Source organism: Megalops cyprinoides, chromosome 14 (genome assembly GCF_013368585.1).
Source record: "Megalops cyprinoides isolate fMegCyp1 chromosome 14, fMegCyp1.pri, whole genome shotgun sequence".
NCBI classification, from domain to species: domain Eukaryota; kingdom Metazoa; phylum Chordata; class Actinopteri; order Elopiformes; family Megalopidae; genus Megalops; species Megalops cyprinoides.
In genome coordinates this window covers 23,282,855-23,304,496 of record NC_050596.1, presented here as the reverse complement: position 1 = coordinate 23,304,496, position 21,642 = coordinate 23,282,855, and the positions used below count along the sequence as shown (strand labels likewise).

Sequence of the window (21,642 nt, the reverse complement as noted above, 5' to 3'; positions counted from 1 at the left end):
ACCGCATCCATGTTTGTGAGGCCGTGAACATGACCCAACATCAGTGCCCTTTGTCCCCTCGCACTGTTCCATAGGTTGGTTTTCCATTCCATTTACTTATGATGGGTACACAGATTTCTGGGACAGGGTTAGACAGCATGTGACTGATGACAGCAAAGACTTGTCTTGAGAGAGGAACATAGCCAGCAAGGTCTTTTACATATATCACAACTACTCTCAACAACCAATACATGACACCAATAACTCAGCGCTTAAGGACAGTGGGTAGAACCTGACAAATCAATCAATGAAAAAATATGTCTGTCTTTCCCCTCTGTTTCCATGGCAATGAGATACTAGATCTCTCAATACAGGCCCACAGGTGTCAGCAGAGCCATGACACTGGCAGAGTTTCTTGCCTTCCCCTTGGCAGCTCCCGCCCCTTCACGGTTGTGAAGTGTATTGAGGGGTTTGAGCTGTGTCCCAGAAGATAACATTTAAAAACTGCCAGAAACTGGGGTGTGGGGGGTAGGGGGGTAGTCAAGCACATGGACACAGCAGAGAATGGTTCTGAAGCTACAGAAGCCACTGGAACATTCTGAAACTGTTCCTGCATTCTCATTTGTGGTGAGGTGAAGTGATGGGCCAATGAGGTCACTATCTTCAGACTGAATCTAGGCCTCTGCAAAGAAAAACCCTCTTTATATAAGGTGAGAAAAAGGACTGTGGACAGGTAATCCATGGAACATGTTCCTATTCCTGTCACCATCAGGAACTGTGACCTGTGATGTTTTAAAAATGTTAAACTCAATACAGAAAATGTGTATTATGTGTACATGAGCTACTGCTCAACAGTGGGGACCTGAAGTGTTTTGTGGATTTCTTTTTTGGACAGAAAGTTAAGTACCTCTCTGATCTAGACTTTCATTGCACTGTCCCAATATTTTGTAGTGTTCCTGATTCTTGCACTAATTAAATTACTGCAAGAGCACTGGAGTTTATGGCAGCTGAAAGACCTCCTTCTGCAGTGTTCCCTGTCAATGAAAGCATTATTCTATTACTAGAACTCAATGCATAAGAGGATGCTTCAGTAAAAACCGCAATGCTGAGGTTGAGATAGATTGATTTAAGTGAGAGGAAAATTAATCTTCCTTGCCTTTTGACCAATGGGCAATTATATGAGGAACATTTACATTTTTCGCTATGAACATAGCTTATTGGCAAAGACATTTATTTCACCGATGACTTTTAGAGGTTGTTTCAATCGGCGACGATCGTGTACTTAAGAAACAGCCCCATTCCATCTGAAAGTCTAAAAACATGGACGGGGACGTAAAGCTATTGTAAATGAATCACCCATTGAAAGTCAAAGCGGGGCAGATGCCTGTGCTTTAAGGACAGAACGTCGTATTACTGCCAGAGATGCCAGGAACCGCCAGCGCTGGAGCAACGGAGCCGGTGAAAGACAGGCGTCTCTCCGCTCCGAGTGGCAACAGTTGAACGCACATGGGCTAAGCAGGTGGCACCATTGATCATTTCAAGTTCCTTTTCTGAAGCGTCCCCGCAAATTGTTCCTGGAGCTTGTCACAGCGCCATGCCCGCCTGGCAGTCACCACACGCGGATTAATGCCAGTTGGCCCCGCGTCAGAGAGGTCCAGAGAGAGGGGACCGGAGCCAATCCCACAGCAGAATACAGTACAAAGGTTCAAAGGTGTTGTGAATAATGTGAAAACGCAAGGAGCTTGGCGAACCTTTGATATTCAAAGGCATTCTTCGGGAAACCGCGATATGGGCACCAACTTCTGCTCCCTCTCGATGCAACCTAAATATTTTATGTATTATTCCAAGTGGTGGTTTGTTTTGTTTTCTTTCAGCTATTGACACATTCGGTTAGCCGGGATGCGGGGTGCTCTGCCGACCATTCTCTTGGTGTTTTTCGGTGCCACGGATGTATTCAGGTTACACAGAGTGTGAGACGCTGTTCCGGCTTTTTAACGGGTCAAAGTGGTGCGTGAGGAAATAGGAATTTAAGGATACCGTGCTGTATTTGCCCAGTGGATTAGACCCGTGTGAAACAAACTAAATGATTATTAGACGCGGCAGTATTTTAGTATGTGGTTAACGTTCTGTGATTAATTAAGGGGTGTATGTCATCTCTGAATTGAGGGGGAAAACAACCTATTTTGCATCAGCTATATACGAATTCCTGGAAGTCGGATGGAAGTAAACGGGGAGCTAAAGTTTCTTTTTTTCCCCTTAAAGAAGAGCTTTATATATCGGTGCATTGATGCACTGCACAGCTTTATTCCTGAAATGAGATTCAAAGCATCTACTCTATTCCCTGGACAACGAGAGGGGTCATTTGAGGTTCTTAGAATAGACATCGCCAAATGGGGACTAAGCTACACAGTTATGTTGGCTAATGTTACATTTTCCTCCCAGATAAACATCGTTTTTTGGGGGGGAAACACACAATTCACCAATGCCGTATTATAAATAGTACATTGAATCGAATCTTGGTTGATATACTTTTTTCGTATCGATATTTTCGTACAAAGGGAGTTTTGTTCGCCTGTTCCTCGAGTTTTCGTTGCATAAACGTTGTTGTCGCGTTTATGTTTTGTTCAGCACTGACAGTGTAAGATCTTGCGCTGTCTTCACGGCGCAACGAATGTCCTTTCTTCCACCAATCATTGTAACTCAAATGAAACATCTGACATTCATTCAGACGTATTCATGCTAAATGTTAGGCATTTCAGAGTGTCAACGTTAGAGCCATTGCTTTGTTCGCGTTTCCGCGATGCTTCGGGGTTACTGCGGTGTAACGCCCATTCAAGTTCAGGATACTGAAGGATGCCAGTGAACGCATGTTAATGACCCGAAGTTTAAAGAGCCTGCGCATCTTTTGATCATTCTAACCTTTCATGTTCCACCTACGAGTGTTAAACCGCAGTCATCTTTGGCCGGGGTTAAATCATGAACATGTTTCTTTAGCATCTCAAATTAATGAAGCTTTACACATGTAGTTTGCTGTTCTGATCTAAAGCAGTTTTGACTCGGATATGCCGGTGTATATCTGGAGTCGGTGTGGTACGAGCGACTTGACCGTGCTAATACATGTGGCCGACTATGAACCAGCTTCATCTTGGTTAACCCTTTCTGGGCAGTATACAAAATTGGTTGCTACGAAGATTCTCTTACAACCGCGGTACCAAAAACCGTATAAATAACCTTTTGTTGCATAACCATACTATAATAAGAACAACCTGAATGGAAGAACAAAATTGGTTACTGGCTACACACCTGATTCCGCGAAACTGATGATCTCCGAGGTTTCCTCCTGTACCTCGTTATTGTAGGTAGCGTGTCCGTCAAGGTTCGGGATTTCAACCCGTCCGTCCTCTCTCACTTTCCCCGCATGAAGTTTCCTCAGCGCTGTTACCATCGCAGCCTTCGGGATGGGGTGAGTGATGTTCGGTCTTTCCCGCATCTGTAACCTGTTTAGGATATGCCTCTTCACCGCTTCCAAAAAATCTATGTCCATCCGCCCCGATTCCTCTGGCTGTCCGAGGCCACAAGAAGCACACGTATCCTGGGACACAGTTTGAGTCTCGGTCCCCGGCGCCGGTGTGCAGCGGATAGAAAGTACGCAAGCCACAAAGCAAGCCACTTTGACAATATACTTGCTCATTTTCTTTTTCAAAAGTTATTCCCAAGTGCCGTGGAAATAAAATATATGGTTCTTTAAGTCACGAATAAGTATATAAAATGACTTAAGGATCGTGTTCTCGGTCAAGTCCCAAATCCCTAGGACCCCACTAGTATAAAATTTGGGCGAGAAAAGAAAATCGGTTGAAGTGGTCAAATCCAGTCCATTTAGCGTTGTTGAGTGTAGCAGTTTCTTTCTTCCATGCGACGTAATGTATTAACCGGGAAGATGCAATAAGATGAATTCTGGAGCATAATTCACTTCATTCTCTTTGATAAATTGTCTATTCTTTTTAGTCTTTGGTCATTTTGAATACCGCTCAATGGGATTCGGATGGAAAGCATACAGTGAGTTTGCCCTCTGTCTCCGATTTTGACTGTCTGAAAGAACAAGTTGACTTATAGCCCCCAAGTGCAACTCCACTAGAAAAAAAAACGTTGACCGGAGAACTTGAAATCTGCACCTTTTATAGCAGTTGAATGGCACTTCAGCGCGCCTGACGTGTCATGCCATGGTTTAACAGAAACATGGAAATAAACGGGCACAAGCATTTAAAACCAAGCGAGATATACTTCTCAGTATTGCAAAGCTTCCATAGACCGCTGAGCAGAAATTCCAGGTTGAAAGGAGGTGAAAAAAGAGCCGCTCATTTAAATCATATCTCCCCTTTCGCGGTCTGCAGAATCCAGTTTGTCACTCGCCATCCACTTATTTCTCCTGCGTTTGATCTTTGCCGCATTTGTTTGAAACAAGTGATTTTTAATTTCCGATCTGCAAATGGGCGCCGGTGCTTGAGCGCGTTAGCAAAAAAAGATGTAATCTTCGGATCGGCTTTTTTCCTTGCAGTCACGACATTGAGCCACTATACACTGAAACTTTTTATACAGGAGTTGAAACCACGTGGGGCGTTCCACCAACTGGACTCTCGGTATTTAGAAGGGATTATGCCCTGGGCTAAGGTAAAGTAATTTCCTAGCTAGCAGACTCGCAGAGGAAATATGAAAGGAAAAATAATGAGCCCATCTGAACTTCAGCACCGAGAAAGGGGAAACGGTAGTTTAATGCAGCTTAATTAAAACTGGGAACAGAAAAGATGATACAAGAGAATCCTTGCAGTGATGCGGCTCGATTCGTTTGTTTATAGCGCATACGGGATTCCTTTGTATTGTTCGATTGGCGTATGTGTTGTGCGATTGTATCGTGTATTGGCGTCACAAAACGCTTGATATTAATACTGAGAAATCGGTTATGGGAATAATACACATTGAAGTGGATCTTTGAGAAAATGGCCAGTCATTCATCTTTGTGCAAGTACTGATGGAATATTGAAAACTATGTCGAACCCATTTTACTACGTTTCATTACCATGTTGATATATCTGAACATGCGCATGATAGTTCAGTCAATTACCCGATATGTGATTACTTGTGTACGCCTATCACATAAGCCCAGCGCACAAACAGGCATGTCTCTATTGTAGCCCAATAAATGCAACATGATAATTTAAAATTTCGTGTATTGCTCCATCCGCAATTCACTGTTAAATGGAGTTTCAATCGACTTCTGTAAATTATCCTCTATCAATGTTTTATCGTTTACAACTGTATCGGAAAAGTAGAAACATTTTTAAGCAATAGTACTATCAAAATGTAAAAATGGAGTCCGCTCCTACTGAGTGCGTGTTATGTTGGTACAAATAGAACGTTTTAATTATGCCTTTAAAGGAATATTTTTTAAACCCCGGACCTATATGGAAAGCCCTTTTGACAGTGGAGCTGTGGGCCCTTTCATTTGCAGCGGTACTATTTTCGACCATCCCTTGTGACAGCAAACATCTCAGGTGTCATAAACTTAAGCGGGGGAACGCTCAGCAGGATGTGTGACGATTCTTTGCCTTCAGGTAACCTATAAAAATTTAGAGTGGGGCGCCAGTGACACGCGGTCACTGTGCTAACTGCGGCGTTCCAACTGCACTCCAGCCTACTTAGCTAATTAAAACTGACACAGAAAACGTGACCACCTAACACACAGAGGTCTGTTTTATTTTCACTGCAATTCACTGTGATTTCTTCCACTAACAAAGGAGCATTTGTGTTATGAATCCACGCCGAACAGCAAGTCTCCATTTTTTGCCGATGGTCTAACTCCTCTCCTTTCGAGTGCAGCGTCTTGTAATTTGACCAATGTAGTGTGTATACAGCGTTTTTCAATAAACCGTTTAGAACTGAATATGATATCCCTAGGGGAGTCCCTCATCATTCTTGCTGTGTGGACTATCTCATTTAAAACCATAAGACTTGTGTCTTTCGGGTGGTCTGTGACGTCACCTTAATTGAAATAAAACATATATCATTTAAATGCGTACAATCCTGATGATATTGAAAATAAACTCAGCTGAACCTTTGCCACTGCGTATTAAAATCAAATGTTATATTAGAACCGCTGCGGTTAAGGAGTCAGAACTTTATGGCTAAAGAGCGCCACCTCTCTTCCAGTCGTTATACCTACACATTGGAATCAATGAACGCGGGGTTATTGAGGTGAACCCATTGTATTTCTATGATTAGCTGTCGGCGCAATCAGACCGGCTAAACGTGGCGTGGCTTTTACAAACATACTAAAACACAAACGAAGGATGCGTTTATGACTACAATATCCTTTGAGAGTCAAGCGTTATGCAACGACTTCACACAGCACTGCCTATTTAAATAAAAAAGTAAATCTGAAATCTGTTCAAGGAGAGTACCCTGGCGGCGTGAAAGCAACGTACGCGCTTTCTAAAAATACGTGTGCTTCTTAAAGACGGCGAGGTACCTTGATTTAGGTTAGTGGGTCAGGTGAACTGACGAAGTGATCAACAGACCTGGATTACTGTCAAGTCCAAAACACTGTTGTTATAAAATCACATATGTAATTAAGGTGTGATCCACATAAATGTATTCATTCAAGTCTGAAATATTAACGTCCATTTCTGGAGGTTTTTGATAAGATGGGCATAACTGAACATCACCTGCACAATAACACAGTTCTCAACGTCGACAAAATCAAACCCATTAATAACATAATTTCAAGAAATTGGATTGATATTTCTACAATGTTGTTCGGATAACAACACAAGTATCATTAAGAAAAAAGACAAGATAAAAATAAGACTTAAGCCTTTCCGCCTATATTGCTCTAGCGCTCTGCACGAACTGATTGTGGTATACTTTGCACGGTTTTATGTTAATCTCTCTTTATATGAATGATGCAGTCATTCTCTTTTTCACGCCTTCCCAAATATTTCATTTTATTTGGCTCGAATGAATGGACCCGTGCTGCGTTTCGGTTAACCTTTGCTTGGCGCCCTCCAGTGGCACATGCACGTAACAACCGTGAATAATACATGTAGGTGCGAAAAACGCCAGTAATATTTCACAGTATTTCATAAAATAATTTAAATATAAACAGATAATTAACTATTCAAGGGCAAGTTATGTTTTAAATTGTATTAAGTGATTACTTGCCGGTTGTTTGTCATTCCACACCCCATAACATTATGCAACTCAAAAAGAAGCTCTTGACAAACAGAGGAGCCATGCTCAGACATGTAAATGTTTTGGTTCCCAGAATGTATAAGCATCTTAATCAAGCTGCTTTTGGCAAGACAGTAGTCTTGTGATCCAATAGACCTCCTGAAGTTATTAACTGTGTACTCATGCCCTGTTTTTCTGCTTGATCCTTGAATTCATTTATGAGTAACCCTACATCTAATTATATGCCCGTAAAAAAGACTTCTTGAATCATGGGGAAACAATCTAAACCAAAAAGACATTATTAATATTAATCTTGTGCATCTGTAATAATGTGAGTGTACTGTTCACTGTAATGAGGTGCTCAGTTACTAGAACGTGTGTAGATAACCCCTCAGGTATATTCTTATCAGCTATTCCCTCGAATGACATCCAACTTTTATCTCATACCAGTGTTTTCTATAGCAAAACCTAATGTCTTTTAAGTAGTTCCTTGATTAACGTGTCCTTAAATCATTGATCTTTTAACCATCCATTTCCTCGTCATTCAAGTTGTCACTTAACACATATAGAAAGATCTAAATTCAAGTCTTTTCTCAAAACCAGCAAGGGTACAATTTGGTGTTTGGTCACATTCTTACAAATGTATGGTGATTAATAAACTTGAGTCATAAGATCCTGTTTTAAAGTTATATTGAAAATAAAGATTTACTGAGAATTTATTCAAACTCCATAGCTCTGAAAAAAACAAAAGTGATTTACAACCACCTTTAAAACAAATGCCCCTGACCTAGAAAGTTTTTTACATGAAATCCATTCTTTGACATTTGACTGTGTTTTATTAACATAAACACAAATATGTTAAAATCAATATGCTATAAAGATCAATAGTGTGTAATGAAAAGGCCACACTTTCATAACACAATTTATAAACATGCATATTCTCCTCATCTGCTAGAAGAAGCATCGTCCATAAGGAATTCACCCACTAAGGCCAACAACAGGTATGAATTTTTTCTTGAAGACAAAAATGCCTGGGGGTCAGAGGTCAGTCAGTGTCAGCTGCCAAACAGAAATCCCGGGGTGTCCGCCCATAGGCCGTCCCCCCAAGACTAGCAACAGGTCTGGCAGGTGAAGGGCCATGCTCTCCTCTGTCCCTGAGTCACTGTCGCAGTTCCACCCTTTACTGAAGGCCTCTTGGTTTTCAAAGGTGAGGCAGGTCCCTCTCAGGGCCGGCTGCTTTCCCCGGGCCTTGCTGCCAGCCTGCCCGTTACAGGAGCCGCTGTGCTCCGAAGAGTTGTGCTTGTTCTCAACACAGAAAGTCTCAAGCTCGATGCCGCCCTCTGAGGGGAAGCACTTGTTCTTAAAGGGCCTGAGCTTGGCGCCGGTGTGCCGGTGTCTGTCAAGGTGCCCTTCCCCTAAAGGGCCATGGGTGCTGGCCTGGGGTTGGTAGCTGGGGCCCAGGCCAGTGCTGCAGTGGTGAATCTTACAGGGTGGGGAGTTGCCAGTAAGTGTAGCCAGTCTCTCCCAGCCCTGAGCTGCAAAACTGAACCTCCACAGGCTGTTCCTTGGGGAGCTCTGTGTCCCTCCTCCGCCAAACACCAGCATATTGTCCCTGTACCCCACAGCTGAGTGGCCCACCAGTTTGGACGGTCCGGAGCTGCACAATACCAAAAGGCAAAGCATAAAAAACAACTGACTGTGTCACTGAGGATTTATCATTTATTTTCATTTATTTCATTTTAATTTCATAAATATCATTTTATTTTAATATACTTATCCAGAAGCCATTTATATTGCCTGGTTTTAAATGTAGTTGCAAAGACACTGATATATTGGAAGTCTTTTGAGTTTTGAGTTTTTCAGAGGGGGTAAACTCATAACAGATTTATGCATATCCTTTAATTGTTTCCTTAGTTATACTGTACTGAATATGAAACATTATGCAGCCCAACTGGTGCACAGCAAGTTTCCTGTTATCTTGGTGCTCTTGTGGTACTTGTAAGAGCAGTGGTTTTGCATTTCCTCTTGAGCAAGTAATACAAGCTTATCCATACAGACACATGACATTTACATACTGCATGTCCTATCAGATTATACTGTTGCACTTTGTAAGTGAGAAAATTTGGAGGAGATTTCAGGAACTTCATAAACAGACTATACATGTAGTAGTTATGAAGAAAGAGCACTCTGAAGCATTAATAACACTAAATTATAAGCTTGGTTTCAGTCAATTTGAGTACTGTTTCATAACAACTGATGTTTCGGTTAAAGCCCTGCGTAGATGGAAATGAAGCCCATTATGATAAAACCTGATAACCCAAAAAAAGCTGATTTTGGCAAAATTAAAGTTGCTTTTTTGGAAGGATGAACAGAATCATATGTTGAGTCTGTGTTGTCACATCTTGTAGAGGTTAGTAATGTAATGACATAAAATAGTAAAATATCAAAAACACATTTCTTTAAAATAAATAAAATATGGTAAAATATGGGTTATTCAGTTTCTCCAGGATAATCTTGTTCAGATCGCTATCCTAACTCTTGTTAATGTTGCACTGATTCAGTGGTATCCATATAACATGCAGGCCTTCAGTACCAGGGTAAATCCACCCTCGAGGAGAGAAGAGCAGCACTTACAGAGACTTGATGGAGCTCCAGGAGCAGCTGGAGAAGCTCCACCTCCAGAAGTCACTCTGCTCCCTCAGACCCATCAGCCCCCCAAACAGGTACATGCAGTCCTGGTAAGTCATGGCCGAGTGTCCATGCCGGGGCCCGGGGCTGGCCTCACCCTGCACAGGGGCCAGCATGGACCATGCCCTGGTGTCTACACACACACACACACACACACACACACACACACACACACACACACACACACACACTCAAACAAACAAACAGACAGACAGACACACACACACACATACAGAGAAACACAAACAGTCACGCACACCATTAAAACATTTACAAGGTGCACCGGAATGCTACTGTTTCTGCACATAAGCATGCCATATCATTCAGAAAGGGCCTTCCTAAGGCAGTGCTTTTGTAAATATACAGCCATTTTCCCTCCTATTACTCTGTTCTCTTTCTTTGAGTAGGGCAACACTGTTAATAAAAAAGGAAAACATACACACACTTGATTTATGTCTGCCTAACTCACCAGTTATTTACCGCATTCAAGGTTTCTTTCTCCTCATTTTTGATTGTTCACTTGTGCCTTTTGAGCCCTTCTTTTTCGCCACAGTAAATCATAAAAATCTTTTGTGAAAGACGCTCCATGACATGAGATTAAGTTTATAGTGAAGTACTTCAGCACAACAATCAGTGGTGTTTAACCTACTATACCTTGTCATTACAGAGCACATGTACAAACATGGCCTTTGTCAAAAGACAAGGAGAGAGACACCTGAAAAGAATTCAGCTCAAATGTAATTCTGCCAAAGTGGTGCATGCAATTCTCTGTACAAGCCTGGGCAGGAATCCCGTATCCCAGAAATCAGTCCGGGAATCACAGGGAGGCCCTTCAGCAGACTTGCACTCTGCTGACAATACAACAGCCCTTATGTTTGGCTTGAAGGGCCTGTGAAGAAGGCTTATATAACTCAAAAAAACACCATCGACATTGTTGTCATTGTTTCCAAAGGGAAATTATGCAATATTACATTAGCGTACATTCCACAGTCTGTTGTTGAAAAACAAGACACTAACTTGGCTGTTGCTCTGCGTCAGTGTAAAGTTTTGTCACCCATGCATGCGTATGCGCATGCACACACACGCACGCACACACACACAAACACACACACACGTGCACAATACACCCTGCACAAAATATAACACTTACCAAAATCAAATCTCCAGAACTCCTGGGATGAGCCTTTCATGTCAATGTATCCCCCATAGATGTACATGGCAGGCTCAAACACCACAGCACTGTGCCCCTTCCTGTTGACCGGCGCCGTGCTCTAAAACCCAAACTCAACATCAGTGGGAATTCTCCCTATGCCAAAAACTGACACCATTTCAAGCCCATTAAAGCAGAGGGATGAGTCTATTAATTAGATCCATCATTACTGTGCTGATAGAGTAGACACCAAGGCTTGCTTTTCAACAAAGGCACGGCCAGTGGGCAGGTTTTCTCCTGCTCTGCACAGTGCTAGCCCCGGGCACACATCATCACCCCTAATTGTTCTGGAATTCTGAAAATTCAATACCTGAGAGTTAATGTTCCTCCCTTCCCAGTTCAGCCACCGCTCTTTATCTGCAGGGGGGAGAGAGGCCCAAGAAACACATTACAGGACAGGACAAAGCACTGCGTCTGTCAGCGTCACTTTGCTCAGGACAGAAAGGGATGAGTTCATTTTTAAATTCAGACGTAACTACACTTAACTTAAACATTAAGTTAACATTTGGATGTTTTTTTTTCTCAGAGGGATTGCCCTACTGTTAAAACACTGGGTATAAAAATGTTCATTTCCATTTAAAAAATCTAGTTTTGTTCGGGTCAAAAAGTATGCTTATTACTTTTGTTGCTTATTGCATTTTTTAAGGTACTGAAAGGCAAAAGCCATGAAAAGGGACACATACACATACATGCCTCCAAGATTCCACAATTTTTCTATTGCAGCAGTCAGTAAATGTTGTAATATCTTGTGATTACTGCATAATCAAGCCAATTACAGCAAAAAATATTAAAGAAAATGACAACACAGCAATATTATGGTGTATTTTGATGCATTAAGACAATACTGACTGTCATTTTCTCTGACATTTAAGTGCCACATGCCTGAAAGAAATATCTCCCTGTACTCTGTTCAGGCTCAAGCTAGCTATCTTACTGAACGATGATGAAGCTAGCAGAGCAAATTGCAGCTTGGCCGGGCACTATTATTTAAAAATAAGTTGCACAAGTTGTTGCGTAATTTTATAAATATCACCACAAAATAAGTATTTTTTACAGAAATCACAAAAAAAGAACAACAAAACAAAAAAGCTCATGAAACCTTGATGGGGCTCATCTGAATGGAGAAATATGGAGCAAGTAAATGGAGTCAACTTGCATGACGTTTGCATTCACTTTATGTGAGTGCTTGTTCTTCTTCTGTGTGTATCTAAAGGTGCTGATCATACTCTGATGACCTGCTGTTCATTGGCTGCTTTGTGCTAACTAGCCAGCCTAGTTTTATATGATCAGAGCTGTGTAACTCCACTTTGACAACTTTGTCACAATTTTCCTTCATCCCAGAGCGCTCTGCAGTAGTTTTTAGATGACTTCCAAGGCTAACAACTAAATTCAAAATCCAAATAACAAAAGCATATTTTCTGTATTGTAAGCAAATTGGCACTCTAAATCCCAGTGTTTCTGCAATCATGCATTGTTCCAAAAAATCCAAAGAAGTTGTCGGCTGAGTCTATCTGCAAATAATTTTTTGGTCTGTGCAGTTTTACTACCATACTTGGTTTTATACTGTAAGTACGTGCAGCAACACTTCATTTGTAAATCAAATAATACCCTAAACCACAGAAGAGCCATTGTGGTTGTGTTTATTCAAAGTAGGACTTCATGTACAGTTAAAGCAGAAGAGCGATGTGTAGCTGACCTGTATCATATAGCCAGAGAGGGGTCTTCCTCCCGGAATACCCTGAATCTATCATCCCCCCAAAGACATACAGCAGCCCCTGAAATGTAATTAATAAAATAAATTGTCAGCCAGGAACTTCCTGACCGCACCATGAAAGAAAAACAATTGATTCATTATGGCTGACATGTTGGTGTATATACTGGACCAAATGGAGACACCACTGTGACTGAGGGAAGTCTAATACTTATATCATTCTGATTATAAAGATATGAATCTATTCAGCCTACACTGTGTAACAGAAAATATCTGGTGTTAAAAATGTCACACAAAGACATTCATAAAATGAAAAGACAAAAATGGTTTCTTCACATTTGCCGACTTTTTGGTGAGACTTCTGTACCAGTGTTTTACTGCGGATACCTAAATGTGATAGCAGTGTAATGTAGTGGTAAGGAGCAGGGCTCGCAACCCAAAGACTGCTGATTCAGGCGGGTCACTGTTGTTATACCCTTGAGGAAGGTACTGCACCTGAATTGCCTCAGCAAATATCCATCTTTATAAATTTATAACACATAAATGTTGCAAGCTACGTAAGTCTCTCAGGATAAGGCTGTCTGCTACACAGATGTAATATGGATGCAAATGAAAATGTCAAGGATAGAGCCACTCTTCTGGCCAAGCAGTGGCTCTTTGCAGGAAAGATGATGGTACAGTGTGAAAATAGTGATGTCATCTTATGACATGCGGAGTCTCAACTTAACAGAACACAGTTAATGTTTGGGCATAAACACATGAAATGTTTTAAGAGCAGGGAAGATCAATACAAGTCAATGGAAATGTTGAGGTATCTATTTTATGATTTGAGATACATAGAGAGGTCATCGGGGCAGTAGTGTAGCATAGTGCCTAAGGAGCAGGACTCGTTACTGAAAGGTTGCCGGTCTGGGCAAGGTACTTAACCCACAATTGCCTCAGTAAATATCCAGCTGTATAAATGGATAACATTGTAAAGAACTGTAACCTATGTAAGCTGCTTTGGATAAAAGCATCTGCCAAATGAATAAATATATTTATTGAATAAATGTAGATGTTATAAAACCACCAAATGCTTGGCCCTAAAAATCACCAAGAATTGCTGTTGTATCTCCGATGTCAATGTTTCAGCACATTCATGTGATTAACATACCTGAATATTGGCATAAACAGTAATCCATAGTTACAGACAAAATAACTTTTGGTGCTGCTGGTGTGAAACACTCCTTTCTTTCACATGTCAGCAGTTATCATCAATCTGCACCTCACTGATTTGGGTGTTCTATTTTCTCTGATTCGGGTCACAGATCTCACCTGATAGGTCACCATGGTGTGCTCCTCCACCTCTTCTGGGGCCTCATCACAGCTGCAGTCCAATTCTACCCACTCGTTGCGCACTGCAAAACACAGACAGTGTCAGGTGAAGCATTTTACCTAACAACACACTGGAAGACACAGAGTGTGTCGGATTCAGCGTTTCATTCTTTACACCCTGTTAAACACACAGCCTGTCTGCCCCACTGTTTTTTTCCTTATGCACTACAGAACCCAGTGCTAGACTCAATACACACTGTATGACAAAGACAGATCACCCTCTCACATGTCCCCTGTGAACTCAGCCAACCACCCTCCTCATGCAAACAGAATGTAGACAGCTCGTCAGCATCGCCAAGCTAGGAACAGCCTCTAGCAACAGAGTAAGGCTGAGTAGGTTAAATATTAAAACTTGAATGAACGAAAACCTAAAACTGGACGCACTTGATGCGTACACTCAAGCTAGAGGCGATGACTTTCCACGAAGTTCCCTTTCCACCAACTAGTTTGACGTGCGTCCTTCTAACCCAGACAGCTGAGGCACCACAACTACAGGGCAAGGTTCAGCCCACTGTTTTAAGAAGGCAGCATTGCGACAAATATCTTTGACAGTTCTGCTCTGATCATTAATGTGTTACCAGCATTATTATTTAGGGAGATACATATTATAAATCAATCAATATCATATATGCAGTCCTCACACTTATATTAAGTATTACTACACCTCTTCACCACTGAAATACTTTTCCAGCTTGTCCTTTTAACAAAGATATGGAGTCTTATGACTTACCAACATTGTATTTCCAGAAGTCATTCAGCAGGTTCTTCCCTCGACCTCCCAGGAGGTAGATGCTATCACTGTGAGCGCAGCAGCTGTGCTTATAGCGGTCACATGGTGCCGGGCCGCTGGGAGGGATGGGAGTCCAGAGGCAGGGACCGTTCCTCCGACTCATACTCGGGCTCCACCTCTTCAGTCACAGGGTGGTTTCCCAAAGCCCCATGGGCTGCCGGAGGGCTCTGTGCTCCAGAACGAAGGCCTCCCAAGAGTCAGGACAAACCTGGATGCGTAAACGGCAGTGCATGGACAGTCAGTCCTCTCTGCAATCATCAAAAGCCATCGCCTTTGACATGACAAGTGCATGCCTGGAGACAGCTCTCCGGGTTGCTATGGTGACAGTCTAGATCCAGAAAAGCTTGAGCCAACATGAGGTTGGCCAGAAGGTTAGCTGCTGTTCTACTGCTTTTAGACCAGGGTGTTAGTCCAGTATGTGAGTTAGTGAGCCATTCTGCACACGTAAGGTAATTCAAACTAGCGTGTAAATACTGCAGGCGTAGTGAACTGATGGCACAATGCAGGCGAGTAAGGTGAGAAATGTGAGCTGTGGGGTCACCTGGCAACGGCAAGCTTCTTACACACACACTGTCATCTGTTTTCTTTGTGATGTCACTCCACAAGAGGGAGCTGACAAGAGTCTTGACATTTTGGCTTGAAAAAGGCTTTCCAGCCTTTTACAAGGGGGAAACAGGCAGGGAAGAACAATCTTATTGATCAAAAAAGTGAATAATCAATTATGATAAAGTCAGTAGATAAGGATGGCACCAGTCACATAAAATACCAACAAAAGTGGCTGCTATGGCTATAACACAAAGCCCTGCTGAAGAATAATTAAGTATTAAGACAGAGAACAAGTAAAAGGTTAATTAAATCGTAACCTAACCCCCCCCATAAAAGGACTGTATTGGTAAAACCAAAAATCAGCTCTGCTCAAAAGCACAATGAGACACATGGGTTTAATTTAATTTACACAGTGGTATCACAGTGCAGTCTGGTTTCATGCATATATCCAGTTTTAGTTTTTTCTTTTTCTTACTCTCTCCATAACATCTCTGCTAATGTGTAAAAGGTGTTTTTAACCGTCTCTGAGCACACAGGCCTAGTGTAGGATTAGATGCGAAGGAACAACCTCTACAGCCCTGCTTCACTGCTCCATCTCTGACACTCGGGTGCAGGTTCTCGTTCGAGTGGCCCGTTGCACTCGAAGGAGGACACGCTGGGAACTGCGCCATGGTAACGCCTGTTTTGCCTCGCCGGCAGCCCGGCACAGAGGGAATGGGAGGTTGTTGCGACAACTGCGCCCCATCCCCTGGCTCCCAGGACCACCTCTCACTACCAGGCAAACGCCACGCACAGGAGCTGCCTCTGTGCCCTCTGGGCCCTCTCTGAGTCACCAGTCCCCCTCCGGGCCCCTATAGCTGGGCCTCAGAACTCTGTGGCCCTGCACCCTAACTCCCAAGACCGATCTTCTCATTAGGAGTTTCTAAATACACTTCCTCACTTCAGTTCCGCTGATGTTTAGGCTGTCTTTTATGAGAAGCTCTGGAAATCATTTTCGTCTGAACAACGACTACTGTTGCTGACCCAAAATGGGTAAAGCCATGCATTTTTTTAAATGCAGTTCATGTAAATTAAAATTTAAATTGGTTTTAAAATGCCACAGCTCCCGGAATTCCAAGACACTAACCGTAGATCACTATCTACAGTTAGTCAGCCAGAAAATATAGGACAAGCAATGAAAACAATCCGAATATTATTCTGACATTAAGTGGGAACAGGACTATCCATTCCTGTGCCTTCCAGCCAATTGTTTAGCCAAAGAAAGCTAAGAGTAAACATAAAGAGTCCAAAGCGTAGATGGCTAGCTGAATTCCATCTCTGATAGGTGGAACGCAGCCCAGAGGGCAACATTTGATATAATTGGCCATACACAGGAAAGAAATGTAGAATGTAGTATGCAGAAATGTACTTCTCATCACGATTATTTAACTTAAATTACTTAAATTTGACTTTCACAAAATAGGTGGCACAACCTTTTTTCTTCCTTTTTTCAGTCATACAGCCATTATTGGCCTTCACATGTAACTGAATATGCGTTGTTAGGATTGGTTTTTCCCAAGTGATGCAGAAATTTAAAAACATTGACATTTTGTCCACTTTTCAATTTTGCCCTCTACAGGTCATCTTTGCAATGAAGAGCACAAATATTTCAGGATAACTGCAATGTGCTCTAGATGCAAGGATACTGCTCGCGTCAATTACGCAAAAATTGACAAATGATTCCTTCAACAAAAGCCCTTGTTTTCCTACTGCCACCTAATGCAATCACATCTTAAAAGCCATTTACTTTATTTGGCAACCTTATCTTATCACGCAGACATGTGTAAACATTCCTTTGAGGTCCGACAAACCCCATACTCACTGTAGCAACAGCTGCCATTTTTCCAGTATTGCCCCATTATCATTACTTCAGAGGGAAACAGCTCCACCCACAGCTGGCTGGCGTTCTGATTACCTCTGGAATGCTTTACTGATGGCGTCATCGACGGTGTGAACCGAGCTGGTGAATTACCAGCTTTCATTTTTTTTAATTAAGAAATACTTTACATGCACCTGTTTGTTCCTGCCAAGCAAATACATATTTGAAACACTAGCTAGCTACAAACAGTGCAGAACCACTTGAAAGTAGCCTCTGTGTAAAAGTTTTTTGTGCTATCAGGATGTATCAATATCCAGATCACAGGTTAAGCACAACAGCCAGCTGACCAAGGATTTTAATTATCAAGCCAGTTAGCTGGATGGTCAGTTTTCCAAACCATTTAGCTACTTGGCTCATTGAAAAGTTAGCAAGCTTGAAGTAGCTTGAAAATTTGTCAAGTTTACAAACATACATCATATAATCCCATTTAGTGACAGGAGTTATTTTCACAAGTGTATTTTCACAACTGACATCCCGCTGTAGTGTAAAAATGCATTTTAATGCAGAATTGTTTTATATTACTCTTGCCCAGCCTCAGGACTTGTGATAAAATAACTACTCGCTCTCTTGACTTGGCTTTGAATTGAGTTGTTACAAGAACTGTAACTGTTGTTATAGTTATACAGTCAGTTGTTACATAACTCTGGCTTCTGGCATTCAATGCAAGCAAACTATATTGCTGAAATATAGTTTGTAAGAAAACATTTGTGGATTTTGCTACAAAGTTGATTGTCATCTTTTACAGATTTTTTTCTAATCTCTGAAAAAGTACAAAATCACCTTCGCCAGAATATCGTGCCAGAGGGGGAGCGCTTCTGAGAAGCGCATTCATTTGTGGGCTTGAGTATCAAAATTGTCACATGAAATAAATTACACCAGCTGTAAGATAAGTAACATCATATCCACTCTTTATTATTTTTTTCTGTGGAATTTGCATTTAACTTAGTGGGTCTCTCCCTTGCGCTCCATTGTTTATGGTTCAAAGCTGCCTCTGAAGGATGCAGTGCGGAAACAGAGCTTAGAGAGACTCTTTGTACACAACCATCAAACGTGTTCATGGGGGACTAAAGACAGAAATTGTGTGAGAAAATTGAAAAGGTTAGAAGCTTTTAAAAAGAAAGGCTTTATTATCAGTATTAAAGATGCACGTGGTGCAAATGGCTTATGGGAGGCTTTGCCTAGTGCGGTATTAGTGGTAGCACCCCAGCAATTTGATGTTTTTTTAAGGCAGCGTCAGCCTCTGGTGTAAAAGGTTACCAGAGGGCAAAGCAAGCCTTTGATCCCTCAAAATCATATGTTTGTTGTTATCTGATGTGTTGTATGCTGAACACACAGAAATAAAATCTTTGGAATGTTTCCCCTCCTGCCTTTAATAAACTGCACCAGTTGTATTGTGAGGGAGACAAGTCAGTGAAGACAGCACCACTTCATTTGAAATTGGGGGTTACTTATGCCAGCCCATTTCAAATGTATCATCATCAACATCCACGGTCAAACGTGCTTAACAAAATACAAATTTCAAAAAAGAAAGAGGTGTGCCAGACAGAGTAGAGCTGTTTGGGAATTGTAAGCGCATTTTAGGTATCTCTGAAAATGAATTTGATGCCAAAGAAGTGGCAAATTCATAGTACATTTGTCAAAAAAGGCAATTAACTACTTTTATTCCGCAGGGGAAATAATTTATATCTGACCACATTTAATTAGTCTGCAATATGATGAAATATGACAGGTTTACAGACACCAGGTACATAAACAAAAAAATAAACACACAATACTTACACAGCTTTTAAACTACATACATCAAATATATCAACTCATCAAACTTTGTGGGCTATGTATTAGTCTCTATATTTTGAACTTTCTGCTAACAAACCAATATTTGTGCCATGTACCATACTGAAATACCCCTCGAGAGGAACTATGCTATGGCACCACTGCTCAATCTCACACAGCAAGCAAATGAATGTTTGAAAAGTCTGCCTGACGTTGCCCTCACTTATAACACTTTTAGAGTACAGCTACAGTCATTGTTACTTTAACTCATATCATTAATAAACAACATATGTTCATATGTTTATTGGCTAATAAACATATGAACTATGCAACATAACGGTGATTGATTTTTTTTTTTTTGTTCAAATGCAGGAGTCATACGAGTTAGTGATGTGTCGGTCACGAACGAGTCGGCTCTTGGCTCCTTTATGTGAACGGTGGGAGCCGGCTCCCGTCTGAGAGCCGATTTCTTTTTTGTTTTTTTGTTAATTAATACAAGACAGAAGGATGATCTTTTCGCCACACAATCTTACAATGTTTCACTGTTAAACGGTTTGATGCTGCTGTTTTGCACATTGTAGGCTAATTTATTTTTTATTTGTTATATGGCACACTGTGTTCCGCTTTGAGTCTGATTTGTTTGGAATGGTTTGTGTTTTGGATAGTTTATTGTTTATTTTATTTGATATGGACATCACAGTAGCATTAGAATTGTAACATACATTTATGCACGAGGACCAGATGCACTGTGTTTAGTCTTTGTAGCGAAACGCTAATTTACAACGTTCAATACACATGTGTAATGGTGTTTGATGTTTTACATTGTTTTTATACCAAACATAATGTAAAATAATGGTATTCCGGAAATTATAAGTTATATAGGCTATGTTACAGTGGCTAGACGGACCTGTACTAACTGTGCACAAGACAGTCATGCCATTGTATGTACGTTAATACTACTGAAATGTAAGTTAGATAACAGACTTGCTAATGGAGTATCTTGAATTTAAGTAGTATGCGACTGCATCCTACGCCGTCAATCCGACCCTTAAAGAAATACATTTTTACTTAGAAGCCTAATGTTGCGTAATGTTGTATCGTTATACAGAGCTGTTCACGTTTAGCATTGCGTCAGTTCTAACTGCATGATATTGTATCACAAGAACGCTGCTTAAAATTTTCTTGAGAGCCGAAACAGTTTGTTTACAAACGTTAACACCGCAAAGTTAAAGTGGTGTACAGTAACCTTACTTCTAACATTAGAATGGATTGGCTAACGGCTTCTAGTTTTGTTACAAAGTGATAGGGCATGGACCTCTAATCGCCAAAAATGCAGGACAATCACTTCAAGTCTTAAAAATTTAACCGAAGTTCTTCTGAATGTGGAAGAATGTTGTAAAAGAAAAGGCACAACACATGCTGCTGAAAAACTTAAGCGCGGGCCCGTTACTTGCGCCTGAGCTGTCTTCGGTGCACATCTCCCTCGATTTCCTTTAACTCATTAAAGTTACCAAATCAAGCCGAAGATCTCGAATTTTACTGAATTAGGATCGAATGCTAGCGTTTACCCTCTTTAGCACTTTACTAAAACAACAGTAAAACAACGATAAACCACTAGTATCTCCAACAAGTACACACTTTAGCACGATCGCTTTCCCACACTCTCTGGAACCATTCGCGTGTGTAATTTTAGCTATAGTTAGTCATGTGATAGGTAGTCAGCCAAATAGCTCATAGAACGAACCTCAGTATTTCCAAACAGTCTTAAACGAATGCATTTACTCTTGAGAAATATTTAATGCAATATAGGAAGATCATAGAAGCTAGAAGACCACAGAAGATCTCGGTTTAACTTCTCAAACTTACATGGTGACCGGCGGGTTGCGAGAGATGACATATTTATTTATGCTGGTTCCCGTTCATCAATCGAGTTTTGGAGGTTTGCGAAAGCGCTGTACCCAAGTGGGAGGGGCACCCACCGACAGGATGGGCGTGATGGCCTTGCGCTGTGCACGCCATTATAAAACCTTACCCGCTACTCAGAAGTACCGCTCCCCGGAGAGGCGACGGCTCAACTTCTCCTCAGAAATCACAAATAAAATAGAGGGAACACTTATCGCTATCTCCAACATATTTAAACAACTTTTAAACGAGCTCATGACTCAGGATTTGATTGTGATTGGACGTGTGACACAACACATTAAGGCAATGGTTGTTTTCAGGAAGTTAAAATACACAGTAAGTCAATTTAAAGAGCTGCAGAACAGCATTGGTTGTTCTTCTATGGAAAATTGTAGTAATCTTTGAACATAACTCGAAAGCATGTGATTTTTATGAGTCTAAAATATTCCATACAACCTTGAACCTTCGACTGAGTCGTGAGCTGAGCTGAACTGAGCTGAGCAATTCAAAGACACCCCCATACACAC

At 41.4% G+C, this 21,642-nt stretch overlaps 2 protein-coding genes across 2 annotated transcripts in view; both read right to left on the bottom strand.

The window, feature by feature from the left end:
- Positions 1-4,533, bottom strand: part of inhbb (inhibin subunit beta B) — a 9,596-nt gene extending 5,063 nt beyond the window's left edge. Inside the window, exon 1 of the mRNA XM_036545154.1 lies at positions 3,283-4,533. Coding sequence (XP_036401047.1) covers positions 3,283-3,670 — 388 coding nt within the window. The 5' untranslated portion in view covers positions 3,671-4,533. The remainder of the gene's footprint in view (positions 1-3,282) is intronic.
- A 3,708-nt stretch (positions 4,534-8,241) lies between these two features.
- si:dkey-3d4.3 (host cell factor 2) lies at positions 8,242-21,152 on the bottom strand. Its single transcript, XM_036545643.1, has 8 exons — positions 21,080-21,152; positions 14,917-15,184; positions 14,127-14,209; positions 12,798-12,876; positions 11,412-11,458; positions 11,042-11,162; positions 9,838-10,024; positions 8,242-8,860 (listed from the first exon to the last, which is right to left on the bottom strand). The coding sequence occupies exons 2-8, from the start codon at positions 15,077-15,079 to the stop codon at positions 8,242-8,244; spliced, it is 1,299 nt and encodes a 432-aa protein (XP_036401536.1). The 5' UTR covers positions 15,080-15,184; positions 21,080-21,152.
- Between the last annotated feature and the right edge of the window lie 490 nt (positions 21,153-21,642).

Excerpts from the sequence above, each read along its gene's own strand:
- si:dkey-3d4.3 (XM_036545643.1), bottom strand. The coding sequence starts at position 15,079 with ATGAGTCGGAGGAACGGTCCCTGCCTCTGGACTCCCATCCCTCCCAGC. Across the intron at positions 12,877-14,126 it reads ACACCATGGTGACCTATCAG|GGGCTGCTGTATGTCTTTGG; the intron begins GTGAGATCTGTG and ends ATTACATTTCAG. Across the intron at positions 8,861-9,837 it reads TGGAGCTCCATCAAGTCTCT|CTCCGGACCGTCCAAACTGG; the intron begins GTAAGTGCTGCT and ends GGTATTGTGCAG.